The following is a 19,513-nucleotide window of genomic DNA, read 5'->3' on the forward strand; positions in this document are numbered from 1 at the left end:
TTTCATTTACATAAGGTAAAGGTAAAGGTAAAGGTAAAGGCCCTCCCGTTGATCGTCGATTTGCTCGAGCGGGCCCAGTAACGTCTCCATTGGAGACTTTGTTGTTACTGTGTTTGGCATATTGAATACTCTCAGTAGCTTGCCGGGCTCTCCTAGAGGGGCGGAGGAATCGAACTTGGGTCGGCCATGTTGGCCGCTTGTAAGGCAAATGCCCTACCGCTGTGCTATCACTCCAGCCTTGAATCTAGATAGTTTGACTAAGCCTCAAGTACCTATCTGCTTGCAGTTCTATAAACTAAACTGAGTTATCTGTATGCCTGACATTTATTATCATATTTATGTTCTTGTAGAATACTTTGTATTATACTTTTGCAGAGATTATTTTTATATTTATTAGTATAAATTATCTGATTCCACCAGCAGTCTGTAAATCTAAACTACTAGATAACTCACTTATATTTGAAATTTTGAGGTTTAGTGATCCAGAAATTAGAATTGTTACTTGTTTGTCCTAATTTAAGAATTTTCAAAATTAAAACTGGAGACTTTTCCACTGTTGACTAAGTTTTTACATAAAATGTTTACAAGATGATCTCAAAATTACTTTTCAAAAATAGGCTTTTTATATTAATACCATGCTCTGCATTATAAAATTACCACTCAGAAGCTTAAGCAGTAGTTGCTAGAATTAATATGGATTCTTTCCAATTTCCTATAGATAAAAAATGTCTGCCAAAGCTTCCAATTAGATATTTACTATGATTTCAAGAAACTAAATGGAAATGTAATGTAAATAAACAATAGAAACTAATGGTATGGAGTACTATCAGGTATACTAGATGTATATTATGTATGCACTGTAGCACTGTGGCACTGTCCTCTCATTGCTCATCAATTTTGCTGGAGCGGGCACCAGTGATGTTTCCATTGTGAGATTTGTTACTATTTTTGGCATATCGAATATGCCATGGGGAGCTTGCCAGGCTCTACTGTGCTGGCGGGATACTCTCGGTAGCTTGCCGGGCTCTCTTGAGAGGGATTGAGGAATTAAACTTGGGTTGGCTGTGTGCAAGGCAACTGCCTTACCCACTGTAATATGTATACATATGTATATATTTACTCTAGTAATAAGGCATGGATATATATTAGGGAAAGGAGAGCAAGAGAGAAAGAATTTTAAAATAGGCATATAACAATGTCTGGTATTCCAGACATACTTTTCTACCAACAAAATTTAATGAGATCCTAAGGTGGCAAGGGACATTGAAAATTTATCATGCATAAAAAACTTATATAAAAATTAGAAATAATGGATTAATGAAAGAAAGTGGAATCCATGGTTAGGCTATTTATGGAAAGTATGGAGATAAACATAAAATGATGTCAGTTCAGGAGAAACCCACACAAAAGACCCAACAGAGATTGAGCACACCAAGGAAATAAGTTAGACAGGAAAATAGATGCATTCCAAAAGAATGCGTAAACCATAATTTAAAACTGACTCGTTATTTTAAACCACAGTTTATCAAAGAGAAAAAGGATTATTCTGTGGAATTATTTCTAAGTATCTGAAATATATCAGAGTTTCAATATTAAAGTTTCAAAGAAGAAATTAACACTGACATCTAAAATATTGAATAAAAGACAAGCACTATTTTAAAAGGAATGAATCTCTCATTCTGTCATATACTTCTACCTGAATAAAATGTTCTTATCATTGGGTATGTAGTAATCTCTGAATTCCTTTACAGTAAAATTATTGCTTGGAGAATCTCGGTTGAGGTTTGGAAGTGGAGTATACGAGCCAATGAGACGCAGTTTCCATCTTCCGGATGATACATACATGTCACTAGAAAATGCTTCAGCCACGAATGTATATCCTCTCTGCAGATAAGGATTACATGGAAATAAGTTGTGCTGTTACAAATCTCTCCAAGTGCAGTTATCTGACTTCTCAGTGCAAGACTATGACTATATGCAGTTTTATAAAAAAAAAAAATTAGGCATACCAAGTTAATGAACAATAGTAGCTAATAGTTATGAATGAGTGATTGCAAACATTATTAAAACATTTTTAAAATTTTAAGGATTTTTTAACTACTTGTTGACAGCAACTTTAATTTCACTGCAAAATTGAAAGCCCAAGATTCACTGCAAAACCTCTCCCTTTTCCCCCACCAACAGAGTGCTCCCCTACTGTCAATACAAAATTCAATGCTCCTTTGATGCCTCAATCCCTGACAACCTTCTGCCTTTCCACAAATGTTATGAAGTTAGGATCATACACTATACAGGCTTTTCCAATTGACTCCTTTCATTATAAAAAAGCATTTGATCTACACCCCATTTATTGGATGTGCCATGGATTATTAAGTGACTTAAACAAAGGCTGTCTTGAACGCTTCCAAATTTCTACAAGGATAAGCAAAACACCAACAAGGATTCATATATAGGTTTTTCTGTGGCCACCAGGTTTCAAATGTTTTGGGTAAGTACTAAGAAATGTGGCTACTGCATCAAATAGAAAGAATTATTTCGCATAAAACAACAACACCCCCCAGTAAAACTGTCCTGTAAAGTGACTGCATTATTTTTCACTCCTGGGAGCAATAAGTGGGAGATCCTTTTACTACACAGTATTTGGTATTTTTGGCAGTGCTACAAAATTGGACCATTCTAATATGTGGTGCTATTTCATCTGCTTTAGTTCCTCTTTCAACATATCGAGTCATCTTTTCATATGATTATTTCCCATCTGTCTACCTATTTTTGGTTTGATATCTGAAGATCTTTGACCCATTTCAAACTAGGTCGTTTGTTTTACTGTTGTTGAGTTTTTAGTGTTGCTTATTAATTTATACAAAAATAATGCATAGGTGTAAATCAACTTGAGAGACCAACTGCTGAGAATTTTTCTGAGAAAATTAAAGAGAAAAAAATGAAGATGTACAAAGCCATATAGTTATACAGCGGAAGATAATAACTGTTCAGTAGGAATAAAGTGTCAATTGCTCCAAGCCTGGATGAAATCTGTTGCCCTACACAAGACTGGGAATGGTGGGTGAAGATCTCTCATGTAACCACAATCTTTGGAAGTATTTGGGAATAAGTCAAACCCAGGAGAAAATAGAGAAGCTGACCTGTTTGAGGACTTATTTGTATGGAACTATGTGAGTGCTTAGCTCCATTCCCGTTTTAATGGTTTGCAAGATTTTATGATTTTATAAAGATCAATGGAGCTTTTTCCCGCTGGACAGCAAGATGGAGGTCACCTCGGAGCTTTTTGGAAAGCCAGGTATGAACCGGTCGTGACGGGGCGACCGAAACCTCATGGGAAGAGGGGCATTCCTGGCTTGTCCTTCACGCCCTACCGAGGTCACGAGTTGCCCCCCACGAGCGGCTCTCCACCACGGCCATGACTCTAGAGCCACAGAAACCAATCTTATAATTATCTGACTCTCGGCAGAAATACTTTCAGGCTTAATAAGTAAAATATCAGGCTACTATTGCGGCCACGCAACATCATTTGGTTCTTGTAACCAGCTGTATAAAACAAATTATTTCACAATGCCTTTTCAGCAGGTCTGATTTTGGGGTGTAAACTCTAAATAATAATGGTGCATCTTTTGTCAAAACAATGAATCTAATCAAAGTAGATAGAGTGTTAACTAGAATTCATCTGCCTCACAGGCATTGGGAGGGTTGGGAGGGGGATATATTGGGGTTCTTTGCGGTGAAAAATAAGTACTAATGAAGGGAAATGTGTTTGATGATTGCATGACCAAGACTTAAACCTGAAAGCTTTGTAACTTTTCCCACAGTGATTCAATAAATAAATTAATTAATTTAAAAAAAGATCAATGGAATGCTTTTCTTTTGTCTTATTTTCTCTAAAGAGAAGAAAGAACTGAGAAATGAATATTCTTGCACATGCTCTAAGTGGGCTGGAGTGATAGCACAGTGGGTAGAGCATTTGCCTTGCATGCAGCCCATGCAGCGGACCCGAGTTCTACTTCTCCACCCCTCTCGGAGAGCCCGGCAAGGTACCAAGAGTATCTCGCCCACACGACAAAGGCTGGCAAGCTACCCATGACGTATTCAATATGCCGAATACAGTAACAACAAGTCTCACAATGGAGACGTTACTGGGCCCACTCGAGAAAATCGATGAACAATGGGAGGACAGTGCTTCTTAGATGCTCTAAGTGCACTCCTGTGTCTAATATATGGGGCCTCAGTGCAGACACACCAGAATCATATTTCTCCAGATTCCATCATATTCCGTGTCATGAAAGCATATATGTGCTAGTTCATCCTAAAACCCACATAAGGGGCTGGTTTCTCAATGTCAAGAACAGGGAGGAGAAATTTTGCACACCTACCTTGTTCTTAGTATAAAGATGAGGGACCACTTTTTGAAACACCTTTGGCACCTGTTCCAAAGTATCATTGTCAACAACATGCAGTATACAGACTGGAAGTACAGAATAGACTTTGGGAAGCAAAATCATATCTTGAGGAACCAAAAATGTTTCCCTGTAATTATAAATACATGAATTTCCTGGATGTGAGTCATAACATTGGAAACTGGGATTTATGCTGAACAATAAAAGAAAGTCTAAAACTGGAAATCTACAAAGTGCTCACACTGTTTTCTCTAGTGGGGGAGGGGCCCGTGGTGCTTAGCCTTGCAGTGCTGTGAATTAGCTGGTTACCCAGAGATGCACAGGGCCTCAGGACCATGCTCACATGGATTCGTTGGCCTCTGAGGCCGCATGGTGTTAGCAGAGCTTCAAGCCACATCTGACAATTCTTGGGAGGCCTTATGCAACCTGTTCAAAGCCAAGTAGGCGAGGCATGACATGCACTCTAGGCTCTGTACTATCTCTTTGGTCCCAGGATACTGTTTTCTTCTCTAACTACTGTTACTATACTCATTTTTACACACTGTAGACCTTCTAAAATCAAACTATCTACTTTACGGTTTTATCTCCTATTTTACCTATTATGTAATGATTTCCTTCCATACTGAAAGAATATCAGTTTATGATGTTTACTATACGTAAAAAGTTCTAACAATTAACTTCAGATATTCTTTTCTTGTGCTGTTGCTGTTTGTTGTCATTCTATGTTTTTACCCAGATGTTAAGGGGCTACCCCCAGTTCTCTGTTTTGGAGTTACTCCTGATGGTGCTGTGGGGATGGTGCACAGTAGTAGGAATACAAACAACGCTTCCTGCATGCAGAGAATGTGCTCAGCACATTGAGCTTCCTCTCTGGCCCCATCTGTTATTTGGAAGAAGTACGACTAAAACTCTATATAACTAATGCTTCTTCAAACCAATGTGGAAGAAACATTAATTTGTGAAAACAGCCTAAAGGTCCATAATCATGTCTAAAACTCTAAATATGTGAATAATGAATAGTAATAGGGGCTGGAGCGATAGCACAGCGGGTAGGGCGTCTGCCTTGCACGCAGCCAACATGGCCGACCCGAGTTCGATTCCTCCGCCCCCCTCGGAGAGCCCGGCAAGCTACCGAGAGTAGTCGATATGCCAGACACAGTAACAACAAAGTCTCCAATGGAGACGTTCCTGGGCCCGCTCGAGCAAATCGACGATCAACGGGAGGGCCTTTACCTTTACCTTTACCTTTGAATAGTAATGAAAAGTTCCATCACATCCCATACATAACAGTCTCACCTGAACACTACAAACCACGTATTTGGTGGCTGTTCTGAATAAGTCACAGTGTAGTCAGAAAAAGCAACCTTAGTTTCTTCATCTTGAAAGCATGGATAAGATTCCATGGACTTGCAGTTGCTTTTAAACATTAGTCTGAAAGTACAAACATAATTTAGAGACAACCAATTTTAAAAATATATATTTTAGAAAATAGGCATAAGCAAAGAACATTATGAAATACTATAGTATATAGATATCTGGATTTAATCTTTCACAAGGGAGGGCTGGAAGATTTATATAGATGGAACTAGAGTAGAGAAGTATTTTACTTATACTTTTTATATACTTTATGTATTTATGTATATATATTTTTTGTTTTTGTTTTTGTTTTTTTTTGCTTTTTGGGTCACACCCGGCAATGCACAGGGGTTACTCCTGGCTCATGCACTCAGGAATTACCCCTAGCGGTGGCCGGGGTATCATATGGGATGCTGGGAATCGAACCCAGGTAGGCTGTGTGCAAGGCAAACACCCTACCCGCTGTGCTATCACTCCAGCCCCATGTATTTATGTATATTTTTATGCTGAACCATGAACTGTATTTATCAAAGGTTCTAAACATGATCTGAAATTCTTCCATCATGTCAAGTTGCTCTTAGAAGATATTACTTCTCTAAAAGAACCTGAAGATTTTCCTTTCATTTTCCAGCAGTTTGAGTAAGATGATCAGAGAAGTGTTGTTTTTCTGTGTCCTCCCTGCATGCAGTTTGAAAACATTGGTGAATGTATTTTACCAGTTTGGGAAAGTGTTCAGCTTATATGCTCACAATATGTGACTATACTTATATGAGTTAATAAGCAAGCTCCTCACATCCCTAAGTTATTTAACTCTTCTCTCCAATATTTCCCTAGACAAGGGTTAGCTATATTTTATTGATTCCTTTCCAAATGCAGTGATAATTTCTTCTATTTTGCTTAATCTGCTGCTAAATCCAGTAGTATATATTTTTTATTTTAGCAGTTTTCATGACATTTTCATCCAGCTTTTCTTAAGTTATCATATACTATTAAGCTATATTTTTCTATCTCTATTCCTTATTTTCTTAGACATTTCCATCATTACTCTATTGTTTATTTTTCCCTATTATTTTCTTTATATTTCTCTTTTCTTTACTTTCTTTGATATTTCCATAATTAGAGATTCTATCAAAGGAAGCTTCCTTCTTTTCATGTATATTTCATAGCAATTACTATGAATGCACATTTATATACATCAAATTAGCTGTTGTTTCAGATAATTTTCAGATTTTCTTCACCTTGGATTTTTTCCCTTTATGGTCTTTGGTGCATACCTGAAAGTGCTCAGGGCTTAGTTCTGGCTGTGCTCTGAGATCATTCCAAGCAGTGCTTAGGGGACCATATGTGGTGTGGGAGAATTGATCCCAGATCAAACAGGTGCAAGGCAAGCCCCTAACCAGAGGTTTCTTTATCTTTCTGGGTCCCTAGTCTCTGTCTCAAACATAATTAGAGCTCAGTTTTCCTCAGGTTTTACTACTTCTGATTTGTCTTTGTTTCTATTGCATCCTAAGGATTTTAATAAATGTCTTTAGTGTCCCCTCCCCTGGGGACATGGGGACAACTAAACATGAACAATTTTCCACACAACCATAAAACCTTAATAAATTTATATTCAGAGACTTTCTGTTAACATCCTTTTAATGTATTTCTATTGGATCATGGTGAATTACAAAGCCTTAAAGGTTTAAATGGTTGAGTTTCAGATGTACATTGTTCCAACACCAATCCCTTCATTAGTGACTGTTACCCTCCACCAATGTCCCTGATTTCTCTCCCCACTCCCAAACTGCCTCTAAAGCAGGTAATTTCCCCTTCCTCCATTGTCTTAATGTCCCCTTCCCTAACTTAAGATAAGTGTGATTAAGAGGAACAAAAATTAGTAAGTACCCATGGAAATGTGCCAGGTATAGAATGGAGGGTGTTCAGGTGAAGGCCATGATACATTTCCAATTGCAGTCATTAGGGAAAACTCATGCTGGAGCAGTAGCACAGCGGGTAGGGTGTTTGCCTTCCATGTGGTCGACCCGGGTTCGATTCCTTCGTCCCTCTCGAAGAACCTGGCAAGCTACTGAGAGTATCCTGCCCACATGGCAGAGCCTGGCAAGCTCCCCGTGGCATATTTGATATGCGAAAAACAGTAACAACAAATCTCACAATGGAGACATTTCTGGTGCCTGCTAGAGCAAATTGATGAACTGCGGGGGGACAGTCCTATAGTGCTACAGAGAAAACTCAAGGAACATGGGAAAATTTGAACAGAAACCTCAAAGATCACAATATACTGCAATAGAAAGAAACAACATCGAAGTGTCTTACCTTAAAAAATAAAGTGCATACTGTTCTAAATTCTGTTCTACCATAGCCCAGGTTTTCTGTAGAACTTCTGCAGCAGCGGCATTTTCTTTTGAGTCTAAAAATAGCAATAAGAAACTACATAAAAGTGTCTGAAAGATTTTATTCAAATACCTCTTGTATAAAGAAGTTGAAAATTACAACTAATGTGGCATTCAAAGTCATAAACTTGATTAAAAGTCAAATCGTGCACAAAAGACAAAGTTGCAAATCTCTAGTTGAGAGTCCCATGCAAAATTTTCCCATTTAGGCAACTCCCCTTTAGTTTTAAAATTACAAATTTAGTTCTTTGATTTAATTGAAGACACTGATGAAATAATTTGCACTAGAGTTACTCTATGCACCAGAAATTTCACTTGATAGCACTTATGTCAGTAAAAATAATCTTCCCATTTTTTCCCCCTAGAAACCAATGACTACATAAACCCCCACTGAAACCCAATCTAAAGCATAATCTATAATCTATAATATCTTAAGAATTTGTGATGCCGGGGGAGGGGGGAATGCAAAGCCATAGTTAGTGGCTTAAATTTAACGTATCCAAGATTAGTATTTGTTGAAATTTCCTTATCTTACTTTCAGTATCTGAAGTTAGTAAGATATCTAACTATATCTCAATAAAGTTCCTTGTCTACTGTGTGCTGACTACCACTAGGACACTAGATTCATCATAACAAAAACTCATATATTTTACTAACTTCTATACCACTAGAATATAGAGTACAACAGTTCTTCAAAATACACATGATGAGTAAACGTGCAGATATTAAGAAATTAAATTTTACAAGGTTTTATCACAAAAAAGAAAGGAGTTGTATGAATATAAATTTGTTTTATATCAAGAAATCAATTCTTTTTCACTACTTTGATTAATAATCTCACTAAATATTTTAAACAGAAATTTTAAGACAAAATTTTTCAACACAGAAGAACTCAATTGGAATAAGGCGTTTCTTCTGAAAGTTACCACAATTTTTTTTATAATTTTTTTCTCTACAAATTTTATTTTAATCCAGTATAAGAATAAGAATTTTTTCACAAAATGGTTTGTTTCCAGATACACATATATGTCCTATATGTGTAGCAATATACCTAAAACTCACTTATACCTTCTAAATTAATGTCACTATACACACACATAGAATATTTTAATTCCTTCACAAACTCATCCATTTATTCATTTTATTTTTAAAAAATGGTCTAAAATATAAAATCATCTATGACTGCTGCAACCATTTTATGTGACAAGAAATTTAGTGAGGCAGAGAACAGTTCCCCATTTTTAAAGAATTCACAATAGACTGGGGAAAAAAAGCTAATATTTCTCTCTCTTCTCTTTGTCCCTCATAGTTGTTACGTGATTACAAGATCATCAGGCTCTGTGTTCAATTCTAGCACCAAAAAGGTGAGTGTGCTAACAAAAATCTGAATCTCAAGAAATTTTAATATTTAAAGGGTTGGGACTGGAACGATAAAACAGTGCGTATGGCATTTGCTTTGCACGTGGCCGACCCGGTTCAATTCCCAGCATCCCGTATGGTCCCCTGAGCACCACCAGATGTAATTCCAGAGTGCATGATCCAGGAATAACACCCTGTGCAGAGCCGGGTATGACCCTCCCCCCCAAAAAAAAAGAGTTAAAAATAATCATCTAGGTCATAAAGTAAAGTTGGATGATTCTAAAATATTTTTATTAACACATAATAAATTCAAATGATCATCTTGCTAAACACATAGTTATCCCACTAATGACTTAAAAACTCTACCTGGGGTCCTAGCCTTCATCAGCATTCGGACATAAATCCCTCGCCATAAGGCCTGGATTTTAGTTGCTGCTACCTCGTGCTGCACAGCATAGTCTTTTTCCTTCGCTAAGCTGACATTTTTATTCTCTGTCAACTCTCCTGGAAAGAGAAAAAACAATTTTGGATTAAAAGTTTTCTCTAACCCTTATCCCACATGAACACCTTCTAGCTAATAAAACCCTCTGACATGTGAAGCACCACGAAGGATAGGTTTGTTATTTTTTTAAATTGCTTTTTGTGGGTTGTCTTTTTTTTCACATTTGATTTTATTCTATTTGAGGCCACTTTCAACTGTGTTCAGGGGGTCATACAAGTTCCAGAAATCAACTCTGTGTATGGAAGCTCAGTGTTCTGCCATTTAAATCTCATTCTTGATTTCTAAAGGTCTTGTTTAAAGGATAGACTATCTAGCGAAGGAATAAACTCTAGAATTGACATCATGGTGGAGCACTGCAGATTCACCATGGTGGCAGCAGTAAAACGATGCTCTCAAAATGGAAAGAAAGTATTAAAACTGTATGGGAGAGCAAGAGAAGGGAGGGGGGGGTTCCTTGGATAAAATATTTTTCATGGAATTTCTCAAATCATACTTAATTGACTAGTGGCATTCATACTTTTTAAGTTCAGGAACAAATAATGTGTAAAATTTCCATGTTCTCAGAGCAGAGAATTGGTGTAGTGGGTAGGGCATTAGCTTGGTACGTGACCAACCTAGGTTTAATCCCCAACACCACATATGGTTCCCCAATCATACCAGGAGTGATCCTTGAGCACAGGGCCAGGAGTAGTCCTGAGCAGAGCTGGGTGTGGTCCAAAAGTAAAAATAACAACAACAACAACAAAAAGAAAGCCTCTGGGTTCTTCTGCAAAGATGTGGGCTGGAGGACATTTGACAAATCTTTGGGTTCCTCTACGACTGTCTTTCCAGAGCTGTTAGACCTACACTGGTAAAAATTTGAGGGTACTTCACTCAAATGCATTTATCCATCAATTCCAGGAATCCCTCTGTCATATAATTACCTAAAGAAATCTCTTCCGCGGTTGAGTCCAACAGTTCAAAGTTGAAAACCAGGGCACGGAATGCAAATTTGAAGTTTGGAAGTTTGCTGCTTTGACAATTTATCATTAACTTCCATAAAGAAACTTCAAAGACCTGGGAGAAAGGAAAAGTTTCTGTATACTTTTAAGAAATATATAATAACTAACCAGAAAGGCTTTAAATGCACTAGAGGGATTATCTGGGTGACCAATAGCCAGGGACAATCTCCCCGATCTCTTCATCCGGCACTCAGGGAAAGTTCTCTCCCTTTATCCTTCCTTGCAGATGTTCATTAGGTCATTTCATTTTCTTCCCCTAAATTTTTTTTTTGGTCAGACAATGCATATATATTTGAAATGGTGACAACATGAACTCTTGTGAGTAAATTCACAGAGAATCCTAGAAGTCTCCTGGCCAACAAAGGTTGTCAGGAACTACAAATTACCAAACAGGCTCTGATTTCATTCTAATGCTAAAATGAGAAAGAAATGCACATCTTAGAATTGCTGATAGAATGTTCCCTTCAAAGCTATAGGATTACTATATATCCTGGTTTATTCACATTTTCTGAAAACTCCTCTTGAATACAGAAACAGAGAGCAAATCTCCTAATCGTGCTCCCTTTGGCCCCATCAGCTGGTAATAATGATAAAAACCTGAAATCAAGGTTAAGACAGCAAATTGTTTGTGAAAAATACAGAGAAAATATAGGGGCCATATTTTTTTATGAGCTGAACTTATCCAAAAAAACAAGTCTCAAAATTAAATGGAACAAAAGACAATATGATCTAAGGCTCTTCTGTCCCCCTTTTTCACAGTTTTTCTCTTGGTTATTTGTATTTTTAAGTACCAAGAAGTCCCTGAAATCTTATAATAATGATGATGATTATAGTAATACAATTCTAATAGTAATTCAACACATCAAGCTCTTTATTGTGGCTTAAGTCAGTTAGATGTATTTTCCGTCATTTGATAAAGAAATAACATAAATGTTTCAAATCAGAGATAAAAATTAGACAGATGCATGATTATGCAAATCCTCTTACTCTAGCTTCAACTTAATATTCAACAAGAAAATTTTCTTCTTTCTCTTTAACCCTATGGAGAACATTTTTGGGGAGATGTCTATTATTTTATACATACTGTTTGTTTATATTTATTACCAGGATCTCACCATTCTACAGGGAGGTGATCGTTAACGTCAAGAGAGGGGTTTGGCAGGGTGATATCATTTCACAAAAACTCTTCAATGCCACCCTCAAGAATGTCAAGCGTTGACTGAAATGGGAAGAAATGGGAGCAAAGATAGACGGTCGGCAACTGCACCACCCCTCCGCTTTCCTGATGACATCGTTCTAATAAACACCGAACATCAGCCAAGCGGCACAAATGCTGGCTGACTTCGACCATGAGTGTGGAAAGGTCGGACTACAAATGAATCTCACAAAGACAACGTTTATGAGAAACACTCTCGTTCCTGACGTTCCATTCACTCTCAATGGAACAAACATCTCCGAATGTAAGTTATGTGTACCTAGGTCGAGAAGTCAACATGACAAATGACCTGGCACATGAGTTGCGCAGAAGGAAGAAAGAAGCTTGGAATGCCTGCAAGAGCATCAAAGAAATAGCTAAGAGGACAAAGAACCTCCAGCTCCGGGCACATCTCTTTGAATCCACTGTTCTTCTTGCATTAACATATGCCTCAGAGACCTGGGCCCTATGACAAAAGGATGAGAATACTATTTGGGTCTCTCAAAGACGAATCAAAAGAGCTATGCTTGGAGTATCACGTGTCACTCAAATGAGAGAAAGAATCCAGAGTTCCAACCTCCATTGATGGTCAAGAATCAGGGCTTCTGTCTCATTTGCCAAGGTGTCAAAAATCAGATGGGCTGGACATGTAATGATATTTGGAGACGACCGCTGGACTAGAGCCATTACCGACTGGATTCCACGGGACATCAAAAGACTGTGTGGCCGCTCACCTACGAGATGGTCAGACTTCTTCATCAAGACCCTGAACGATTGGTTTGAGGCTCTTCATGTTCCTAGAATGAGCTGACGCCATTGGGCTACACTAACATGGGACAGGAACAAATGGAGGCGTTACTGGCACCCGCTCAAGCAAATCTATGAGTAACAGGATGTCAAATGATCAAGTGATCAGGTTTGTTTATATAATATTAAATTTTAAGTAGATGAAATGCTTCTATGCAAAGACCTTATTTTCAAAAATGAACTCAAAATAGATTACAGATAAAAATATCAAGTAAAAATTATAAAACTCTTAAAAGATAGCATAGGAGAAAATTTATGCTAGGTATGGTAATAAGTTTATAGAAGCAGCAAAACTGGTATGATTCAGAAAACAAAGACTTGATTAAAATCAAAATCTTCTCTGTGAAAAATAATTCTCAAGATAATTGAGAAAAGAAGCCATAGATTGGAAGAAAAATATCTGCAAAATATACATATGATACAGAATCTAGAATGAATGAAAATTAAACCTATGAAATTCTGTAAGTTGCAGGCGAAGCAATACTAAATGGAAAACTTTTACAAATACAGCGTACTTCATTAGATTATAAGATCACAAATAAATTATTCTAAGCATTCAATTAGAGAAAAGAAAAGGAACTAGCAGGGGAAAACATGAAAATGATTAGAGCATAAGTTAATGAAATAAAGGTAAAAATTATTAAAAATATGATCAAAGCAAATAACTTGTTATTTGGAAAGGGCAACAAAAATAGAAAATTTTAGTAAGACTCACAAAGAAATTAAGGAATTAAACACGTGAATTACACTGAACTTTTAAAGAATATTTAATACCTATCCTTTGCAAGTTTGTCCATCAGTGGAATAAAAAGAAAAAGTTTTAAACACTTTCTATGAAGACAACCTTATTCTTGTTGCAAAATCAGATGAGCTTTGCTAAGAACTGAAAGCACTGGACCAGAAAATCTGATGAGGTGGTTGCAAAAATAGTCAATAAAATAGTTTTAAAGCAAACTAAATAGTACATAAAGCATTTGTCATGATTAATAAATGTTTATTTCAGAGATGCAAAGATTGTTAAGCATAAATACACATCATTGATATGACCATGAAAAACTACACGAACAAAAGGAAGGGAAAAATATGATCATCTCAAAAGATGCGAAAGAAGCAAATGACAAGTTAAAATCGATTTTTGATAGAAATCCTCAATAAATATTTCAGAAGGAATAATTTCAACATAGTAAAAGCTAAACATAATAGACCAACAGTCAGTTGTAAAAAAATTAAGATTTTTTTTCTAAGATCAGAAACAAAGCAAGGATACCTGTTTTCATCACTATTAGTCAATACTAGGTGGGATTCCTTGCAAGGAAATTGGAAAAGAAAACATAAAACCACTATTATTTGCAGATGTCATGATAATGCACAAAGAAAATCCCCAAACTCAAATAAAGAATGCAAGAAATGATAATATAATGAATTTACAGGATAATGTTAAAATCCTATTGTATATCTATAATCAAATAAAGAGAAATAAGTAAAATAATCCTACTTATAATTGCATCAAAACAAAAGCCTTGGAAAAAAATTAATCAAAGAAATAAAACTCCTATACATATAACATGATGATACTGTTTAAAAGGAGAAGGAGATAAAAAGAGAGGAAACAATATTCTACTGGAATGATAAAAATGTCTTAAGATGGGTTTGTTACCAAAGAAATATACCAAAATATATTATATACCAAATATATTATACACCAAAATATACCAAACAATTCAATGAATTCTCACCAGATACCTCAGAAGAATCTTTACAAAAACAGAACAGATAAATCATAAAATTTATTTGGAACTTCCAAAGACACTCACCCAACTAGCAAAAAATTCTCCAAGGAAGTAATAATTTAGGTAGAAGTTTTTTACTTCCCAATTTCAAACTTCAAACTACACTGCAGAGTGATAGCAATTAAAACAGCATGGCAGTGACATAAAAACAGACACACTGATTGGTGGAACAAAATAGGAAGAGTCAAGAATTTACAATGGATCAAGAAAAGTGTCTTCTGTAAATGATGTTAGGAAAACTGGACAGCCACATGCAAAAGAAGGAAACTCGACCCCTACATAAAATTTAATTAAATATGGATTAAATACTTGGATATAAAATCTGAAGCAATAAAATACCGAGATAAGAAACGTATGCAATACGATATGTTTCCTGACATCAGCCTGAAGATATGTTCAAAGAGTTGAATCCATTGACAAGGTAAATAAAAGCAGAAGCAAATGATGTTGCCTCCAACAATGTTTACTTATGATGAAAGAAAGAAGCCTAGATCAAAATAAAAAGACACCCCACTGAATTGGACAAGATACTTTAACATCCATATAGCTGACAAATGATTACTATTCAAAATATACCAAGAACTAAGAAGAGTTCAACCATGATAAGAAGAGCAACTGGAATTTTTTAAAACGAGAGGAACTTAATGCACACTTCTTCAAAGTACACAAACAGATAGACTTTATCATAAACTTTATTAATAAAGGCAAAAGGGAAATATAGCCTGAGATATTGGCTCCTTCCCACAATCAACTAAAAAGACTCTTATTACCTCTTATTATTAATGAAACAAAAAGATGAGTAACAATGAGATATATGGTTCATGTGATCTGATTTAGAGAATTCAATATGAGACACTTCAGTAGCTTTGGAAGAACAAGCTGTCTTAAATATGCTTACCTTGAAGTGCTGTGTAGTTAACTGTTTGTCATGAAGGGGCACAGGGTAGTGAGCTGCTTGGAGTTCCTTCAGAGCTTGAGGCAATTTTTGTTTATCTTTGAAATTAGTAATCACGTTTCCAACGGCTTTCAAAATAAGTAAAGCCTGCTCTGTAAATCGTAAGCTCTCCTGTGAAAATAAAGCATATTATGCAGTCTTGCTATATTTACATGTCACTAAGTTTACAAAAATTTAATTTGTGCTAATCTATTAAACCTCCAATTATGACTGACTCAAGTGTTATTTATGAAGCAAGGATTCACACATTTTTTGTAGTAGTGTCATGGTGTCAGAGATATCAAACAATGCCAATGCTGTTAAAATGAGAACACAGAGGAGGAACACTGTGACTTCTTGGGGTCCAGGGGAGAATTTTCTACTACCATTGGTTCCCAGAATTAGTATGGAAATATGTCTAGGGGTTTGCATGACAAAAGCCAACAGTTTAAGAACTGAGGGGAAGAAAAGGATTTAGAGAGAAATTTTTTTAATTATAAAGGTGATAAACTATTCTGAGATACTAGCTCCTTCTGGCAATTAAAATCTAAAAACAAATGTAGAAAAGGAAGAAATGGTTATACATGAAAATAAAAATGAAGTTTTTTTTCCATATAATAGAGCGACCAGGAATCCCTCTTCAGAGAATATATATAATAGAAATAACACAATATCTATGAGATACATGTGCCTCTATACGCACTGTGCATGAATCACCAGAAAATGAAGTATTATTGAGTCTCAAAAAAGAATGGAAGAAGGGAAAGAAAGAAAGAAAGAAAGAAAGAAAGAAAGAAAGAAAGAAAGAAAGAAAGGGAAACTGCACAGTTGTAAGACTATGCAAATCAACTCCCAAATACATAACAGAAGAGGTTGTCTTTAGAGAACATCTAAAGACAATTTAGAACCTCAGAAAAGACACTAGTATCATTTACTTCATGTTTTCTTTCGGAAACATCAAATCAGCACAGTAAGAGAAAGTAACAGACAAGAGGAAATTGAGAAGATGAGAGGTAAGTTAGGGGATTTTCCATATATCCACTCTCCCTGAATCCAAAGAATAAACATACCAAACCCCTTAAGATAGGAAAAGATAAAAGGAACTAATGCCATCATATATGAAGCTTGATCACGTCTTGATCACTTGACATCCTCTTACTCATCAATTTGCTCGAGCTGGCGCCAGTAAAGTCTCCATTCGTCCCTGTCACGTGCTAGAGTAGCCCAATGGTGTCTGCTTGTTGTAGGAATATGAAGAACCTCAAACTGATCATTCAGTGTCTTGACGAAGAAGTCTGACCATCTCATAGGTGGGTGGCCACTCAATCTTTCGACGTCCCGTGGAATCCAGTTGGTAATGAGTCTAGACTATCAGTCGTCTCCAAATTTCATTACATGTCTAGCCCATCTGATTTTCCACACCTTGGCAAACGAGACAGAGTCCCTGATTCTTGACCTTCGACGGAGGTAGAACTTTGGATTCTTTCTCTCATTTGAGGGAAGCTTGATACTCCAAGCATAGCTCTTTCAGAATCCTCTTTGGGAAACACAAATAGTGTTCTCATCCTGTTTTCATAGAGCCCAGGTCTCTGAGATGTATGTTAATGCAGGAAGAACAGTGGAATAGAAAAGATGTGCCCAGGGGGTATGGTGCCGCCAGCAGGTCAATCTGTACCTGTAAGGCGAGTGCATCAGCAGCCTCATGGTGCCTTCAGACTTATAGATACCCCAAAATTGCTGCTGTGCCTCTGGCCAGACCCCAAAAACTTGGGGCAAAGTTTACCAAGAAAGTAAACGGCCAAAAGTTAGGTATGTGGGAAATACACCCACAAACCACCTCCGGCTCAGCTATATAATTGGAGGCATGGCCTCTCTGGTTCCTGATTGAACTGCTTAATGGCCATGATCCCAGAGACTCAAAAACAAATCTCGAAACCCAGCAGCTTTTGGCAGAAATGCATCTGGTCCCTGCAGTAGGTTACCGGTGCTGGGCCAACCCAGGTGGGAATAGGTTTCATGCCTTGGCCTGTTCCCTCTGGCGGCCGGGTGCCTGCCATCCTCCAGAGGCCACTGGACAGTCAGGTTTTGGCCCGCAGCGACGAGACATGCAGAGCCTCACGGGATGGAGGTGGAGCTGGTCCTGTCCTCCCCACCCCAACGAGACCCCAAGTCATCGCCCACAAACGGCCTCTCTGGCTCCTAATCAAGCTGCTTAATGGCCATGATCTCAGAGACTCAGAAACAAATCTTGAAACCCAGTGGCTTTTGGCAGAAATGTGTCCAGACCCCACAGTAGGTTACTGTTGCTGGGCCACCCCAGAGGGAAAAGGGTGTTGTCACCCTGCCTGCTCCCCCTTGGCGGCTCGGTGGCCATCATCCTCCAGAGGCCATTGGACAGTCAGGCTTGGGCCCACAGTGACGAAACTTGTTGGGCCTCACTGGATGGTGGGGGGAACTGGGCCTGTTTTCCCTACCCCAACAAGACCCCAAGTCATCGCCCATGAAAAGCCTCTCTGGCTCCTGATCAAGCTGTTTAACAGCCATGGTCCCAGAGACTCAGAAACAAATCTCGAAACCCAGCGACGTTTAGCAGAAATGTGTCCAGACCCCGCAGTAGGTTACTGTCACCAGGACACCCCAGGGGGGAAAGGGTGCTGTCCCTCCGCCTGTTTCCCCCTGTTGGCTTGGTGGTCATCATCCTCCAGAGGCCATTGGACAGTCAGACTTGGGCCCGCAGTGATGAAACTTGTTGGGCCTCACGGGATGGGGGTGGAGCTGGGCCTGTCCTCCCCAACCCAATGAGACCTCAAGTCATGGCTCACGAACGACCTCTCTGGCTCCTGATCAAGATGCTTAATGACCTTGATCCCAGAGACTCAGAAACAAGTCTCGAAACCCAGCGGCTTTTGAAAGAAAGGTGTCCGGACCCCGTAGTAGGTTACTATCGCCGGGCTACCCCAGGGTGGAAAGGGTATTGTCCCTCAGACCGATCCCCCTTGGCAGCTTGGTGGTCGTCATCCATTGGACAGTCAGGTCTGGGCCCGCAGTGACAAAACTTGTTGGGCCTCACAAGATGGGAGTGGAGCTGGTCCTGGTCTCCCCGTCCCAATGAGACCCCAAGTCATCGCCCACAAACGGTCTCTCTGGCTTCTGATTAAGCTGCTCAACGGCCATGATCCCAGAGACTCAGGAGCAAATCTCAAAACCCAGTGGCTTTTGGCAGAAATCCCTCCAGATTTAAGTGTTAAAATTTCAGAATTTCAAATTCACATGGCCCTACTGCAGCCACGTGACGTCATATGTTATTCATAACCAGCAATAGAAACCAAATTGTCTACTGTTGCATTTTCAGCAGATCTGAGTGTTGGGGTAAAATCTCAAATAATAGTGGTGGGTCTGGTGTCGAAATATTGAATGTGATCAAAGTAGAGAGAGTAATGTGGAAATCATCTGCCCCACAGGTAGGGGGAGGGTGTGGGATGGGAGTATACTGGGGTTTTTGGTGGTGGAGAATGGGCACTGGTGAAGGTACGGGTGTTTCATTGTATGACCGAGACTTAGACCCAAAAGCTTTGTAACTGCTCTCATGGTGATTCAATAAATAAAATTATAAAAAATGAAAAAAAAAAGAAAAGATATTCCCAGAGCCAGAGGTTCTTTGTCCTCTTAGCTATTTCTTCAACACTCTTGAAGGCTTTCCAAGCTACTCTCTTCCTCCTGTGCAACTCAGGTGCCAGGTCATTCGTTTGTCATGTTGACTTCTCGACCTA

General features: G+C 38.2%; 1 protein-coding gene across 1 annotated transcript in view; it reads right to left on the reverse strand.

The window, feature by feature from the left end:
- Positions 1-19,513, reverse strand: part of ADGB (androglobin) — a 224,289-nt gene that overhangs the window by 44,664 nt on the left and 160,112 nt on the right. Inside the window, exons 20-26 of the mRNA XM_056126354.1 lie at positions 15,708-15,875; positions 10,940-11,072; positions 9,881-10,018; positions 8,079-8,172; positions 5,703-5,837; positions 4,383-4,536; positions 1,697-1,884 (exon numbers count right to left, since the gene is read on the reverse strand). Coding sequence (XP_055982329.1) covers positions 1,697-1,884; positions 4,383-4,536; positions 5,703-5,837; positions 8,079-8,172; positions 9,881-10,018; positions 10,940-11,072; positions 15,708-15,875 — 1,010 coding nt within the window. The remainder of the gene's footprint in view (positions 1-1,696; positions 1,885-4,382; positions 4,537-5,702; positions 5,838-8,078; positions 8,173-9,880; positions 10,019-10,939; positions 11,073-15,707; positions 15,876-19,513) is intronic.

The sequence above is a fragment of the Sorex fumeus genome, unplaced genomic scaffold (assembly GCF_029834395.1).
Source record: "Sorex fumeus unplaced genomic scaffold, SorFum_2.1 ptg000061l, whole genome shotgun sequence".
NCBI lineage: Eukaryota > Metazoa > Chordata > Mammalia > Eulipotyphla > Soricidae > Sorex > Sorex fumeus.